This window comes from Typopeltis vanoorti, chromosome 23, assembly GCF_054136105.1.
Source record: "Typopeltis vanoorti isolate ZY-2024b chromosome 23, IOZ_Tvanoo_1.0, whole genome shotgun sequence".
In the NCBI taxonomy this organism is placed as follows: domain Eukaryota; kingdom Metazoa; phylum Arthropoda; class Arachnida; order Uropygi; family Thelyphonidae; genus Typopeltis; species Typopeltis vanoorti.
The window spans coordinates 37,390,165-37,392,321 of record NC_143571.1 but is presented as its reverse complement, the minus strand read 5'-3'; the positions used below and the strand labels follow the sequence as shown (position 1 = coordinate 37,392,321).

General features: G+C 34.9%; 1 protein-coding gene across 1 annotated transcript; it reads left to right on the top strand.

Annotated features, from left to right (window-relative positions):
- Positions 1-700: 700 nt before the first annotated feature.
- LOC150093784 (transmembrane protein 45B-like) lies at positions 701-1,510 on the top strand. The gene has a single exon (XM_090412513.1). The coding sequence runs from the start codon at positions 701-703 to the stop codon at positions 1,508-1,510; it is 810 nt and encodes a 269-aa protein (XP_090268639.1).
- The last annotated feature ends 647 nt before the right edge of the window (positions 1,511-2,157 follow it).

The following is a 2,157-nucleotide window of genomic DNA, read 5'->3' as shown; positions in this document are numbered from 1 at the left end:
CATAGAAAGCACCTTTGAGAATAGTTAGAACGTCGGTTGCAGGTGAATCATCAAATCCAGTTTTACCTCGGGAACTGAATGTCGTTTTGATAGAAAAATGGGTCAAAATACTTCTGTTTATCAACATTTGCTGTACTCCTCACAGTAACACCAAAGAAGAAACACTGATGTCTTTAACAACAGACTGTATTCTTATGCGCATTACTAACCTACTTACTACCTCGTCAAGGTGATAGTATTTGTTCCCCTTTCCTAATAATGCCGTTTATTCAGAATATTTTCAAATTTAAATGTATTAATGAAATATGTATTTACTGAATTTAGAAATCGGTTATTTATCCAAGATTGTTCTCCAACTTATGATTTGTTTTATATAAGTTTGAGATTTTCTTTGATTTCTAATAAGTTTTATTCAATTAAATTTTCCAACTAAGGCATACGATATCTTTAATTTTGACTTTTTAAAATTATTATTTTTTTAATACTTTTTATTGGAATAACTGCTCGAGTCAAGTGAACTATCATGTCGAACTTTGCGCTAGGTAAGAGCCAAATAAAATCTAAACCTCTTTGTCACTTTGCAGTAGATGTAATTACCTTAATATTAATGAATAATGTTTATCTAATATGGCAAACTATTAACTTTAGTTCTTTTTTTTTTATTAAAAAAAAGGAAACTCATCTTGTTGGCGCTAACAATATGGGAACATTTCTTGGCCACATCATTCCTGGTACTTTCTTCATCCTTTTGGCAATATGGTGGACAATTGCATTATGTGACCGGTACGTGAAATCCCGACTGAGACAAGGAAAATCAACGAAATTTGTGTGCAGCGTGACTTTCTTGTTTCCCTTCTCCGGGTGTTCCCACATTCCACTGGAAAGCATTTTAAAAGTAAGTGGTTCGTTTTTGGGAATAACAAAAGAATGGTTAGCTATTCTGGAGACACCATATGACAGCAGTGATTATTACAGCTATTCCCAGCATCTATCAATGTACTTGTTCTTTGGCCTACATAGCATAATCGATATTCTAATATTCAAAGGAATTCCATTTCCGGTCAACTTGGATTACGTCACTTTGTCTCTTAGTTTCATTGTTGAAGGATTACTCTTCTACAATCACTTACATGGACGATCGGCATTGGATTCACATGTGCATTGTCTACTCTGTTGCGTGATCTTTGCATCAGCTGTTGCTTGTTGGTTAGAAATAATGTATCCAGAGAGTGTCCACTGTATAGCGTTTCGTACATTCCTCACTTTGCTTCATGGAACATGGTTTTATCAGATAGCGTTCATCCTCTATAATCCCCTTCCCGGAGGAATACCTTGGGATGAGGATAATCATCTTAATCTGATGCTGGTAACATCCATTTTTACGTGGCACATGGCAACCATATTACTGTTTATGCTGTTAGTAGGGAGTGTTACTTGGGTTCGATACGAAAAAATAAGACATGGTGCAGATGTGAAAAATATTTCTTATGGAAGTATAGTATTTGAGTGATTGATAACAACTCGGATAAAAATATAAATGGAACATCGGAAATCATTTAGTCTATCCAGTTAGGTTTAGGTGTCATATACCAACAAGAAAATGTCAAAGAGTTGCTTCAAAAGAAACTTTATGTTTTGTGTAATTTCACTTTATATTTTGTGTAATTTTTTGTGTAATTGTGAATTTATTCCTTTTAATAGACTTTAAAATAAGATAATTCTTAGTAATATTTTATTATTATTTTTATTTTTATTATAAAATAATAAAACAATTTTTAGTGCACTTAATATATAAAATATGTTTTCGGGATTTTAATAAATAAATAAAAATTATTCTCAAACCAATTTTTATTAATAAATAAAGAGTATACATGAGGATAGTCCTCGCAGTTAGCCGAGTGGCTATATGCTTCGCAACCATATGCCCAGGAAAGGAGTGTCCTGGGTTCGATTCCCGTCGTCGACGTGAGGAGCTTAAGGATCTTTCTCAGACACTGGCAAGTTAGCAGTCTTGGGCTGCAGGCTTTTTCATCCCGCAAGCAGGCATACCGACCCCGTGAACACACGCAGATACAGACATAGGACACCGGGAGGCATAGGGCTAGCCACCTTATCCTCGGGACGGGTACGGCTTAGAATGGCTAAAGATAGCTCCAT